Source organism: Anneissia japonica, unplaced genomic scaffold (genome assembly GCF_011630105.1).
Source record: "Anneissia japonica isolate Jap-2015-1 unplaced genomic scaffold, ASM1163010v1 scaffold287611_len363355_cov233, whole genome shotgun sequence".
Classification (NCBI taxonomy): Eukaryota; Metazoa; Echinodermata; class Crinoidea; order Comatulida; family Comatulidae; genus Anneissia; species Anneissia japonica.
The window spans coordinates 359,528-361,400 of NW_022732785.1; the positions used below are offsets into that span (position 1 = coordinate 359,528).

Genomic DNA, 1,873 nt, shown 5'->3' on the forward strand with positions numbered 1-1,873 from the left:
AAGAGACAGGATACAATATTTGTATTTCTGATTAAAGGTTTAGGGAAAAACAATTATATGTACACTGTATTGCTTTGATGGCTCAAGAAAAAAATGAGTGCTTACTTACAGTACATTGTTTTGTTCAGAATTTCAAAATAAATTATATCAAATCAATTGTTAATGAGAGGTATATAGTGACAGAGGTGTAAACAATTTACTTAACTTAAAATATATTAGAAGGCAACAATGCATGCTGTGGGAAACGCCGAGTCTCAGTAACGAAGGCTGAAATAATGCAAATCTACAACAACGTGTTATTAAATCCTACAGTTGAACATTTGTAATAATTTATCTGATCATCTGTTGTAGACACTGTGAACACACATACTATTACTATATCATGTCTTACCTTAACTGGAACAGGCACCGATGGCAATACAGGTGTAGAGGAGGTACCTGGTTTCCTGCGACCTTCTTTTTTAGTTAACTGCCGAAATTCTTCAGGAGCATGTACAAGTGGAGGTACAGGTGTTGACTTTCCTGCTGATGCTGGTACTGGCTCAGCTGCCTCTGCTTGGCTTCCTTTTTGTTTCAGTTTCTCGGCCACTTTACTTTCTAATGCATTATCAAATATATCCTTGATACGTTCACATTCTATAAAAGATAAAGAAATTCATCAAAGCTTGAGTGACAACAACTGAAAATATGATTTTAAAGTTAAATTGTTGATTGTCATACCGTCCATGTCTTCAGCCTCTTTCCACACACTACTAATATCCGTAGTTTGGAAAGCAGTCGTCAACACAATTCCATCAGTCGATGGTTCTTCTTCATTAAATCTGTGGAAAGAACAGTCTAATTACTGCTTGTAGTATTTAAGTGCTATGATTGGGTTGTGGTTACATGGAGGAGTAGATACCAGATAACTTTACTGTCCGAGAAATTACACTTGGATTTTACCACACATGAAAAATTTTAAGAAGTCAAACATATATAATATAAAGGAGGTGTCAGATATAAATTCCGACATACAGTCTATAGTACAATATATACAACAAAACATGCTGTTGGATGTATGGGTAATGACAATTAAGTACATTCATGTTTGAAACAATCATATTTATGTGGCATCATACTGTATTTAAAAAAAAAAATACATAGAAAGCAAATAAAATACAATTAAGTGTATAAAAAATGTACAGCAATACGGCAACATATATATTGGAAATCCATTGACAGATACAGTACTTCGGAAACTTACGTTCTTTCAAGCAGAGTGTTTACCAAACAAGTCTTTCCAACCCCTTCTTTGCCTGTTACCATTAATCGTGCATGGTTTACTGTGATCCTTCCTTCTTGTAACTCCTCGTTAAAAACCTTCAGAGCCTCACTGCCTCTGGCTAATATTGCTTCTGGAACTTCAAAGCCTAGTTTATAAAAGCAAGATATTATTGTTTATCCATAAAAGTATAAAGAAAAAAAAATATGAAAAGATGATGTGTGAACAAAAATCTTTTAAAAAGTTAAAATGGATATAGGGAAATAATCATTTATAAAAAATGCGATGATTTGCTTATTGTCTTAAAAATATTATCATTTTCACTGTTATTGTCATAATCATCATCAACAATATTGTATTAAACAAATAATTAAACAAATAATAATAATAATATTTAGAAGTCGAATCTTATGATATTCTAGATCAAAATTATTTTGGGTGATATGAAATACCGAAGTAGGTACATGGGCTTGACGCAGGGTTCCCGGAACACCGCCCTCAGCGGCGAGTGCGAAGCACAACTCAGGGTCAAAAGTGGAACGTGAAATTTGGATATGGTTTTGTAGTCAGATTTGCGAGAAAAACTTCAGCTACCCGTATTTCTCGACTGAG

General features: G+C 33.8%; 1 protein-coding gene across 2 annotated transcripts in view; it reads right to left on the reverse strand.

Annotated features, from left to right (window-relative positions):
• Window positions 1-25: 25 nt before the first annotated feature.
• LOC117115793 overlaps window positions 26-1,873 on the reverse strand; it is a 13,604-nt gene continuing 11,756 nt past the window's right edge. Inside the window, exons 6-9 of one of the 2 annotated variants that reach the window (XM_033259724.1) lie at window positions 1,244-1,409; window positions 721-821; window positions 392-636; window positions 26-283 (exon numbers count right to left, since the gene is read on the reverse strand). In XM_033259724.1, the coding sequence (XP_033115615.1) occupies window positions 206-283; window positions 392-636; window positions 721-821; window positions 1,244-1,409 (590 nt within the window). In that variant the 3' untranslated portion in view covers window positions 26-205. Of the gene's footprint in view, window positions 637-720; window positions 822-1,243; window positions 1,410-1,873 lie in introns of both variants that reach the window. The other variant, XM_033259723.1, reaches the window with a different exon arrangement.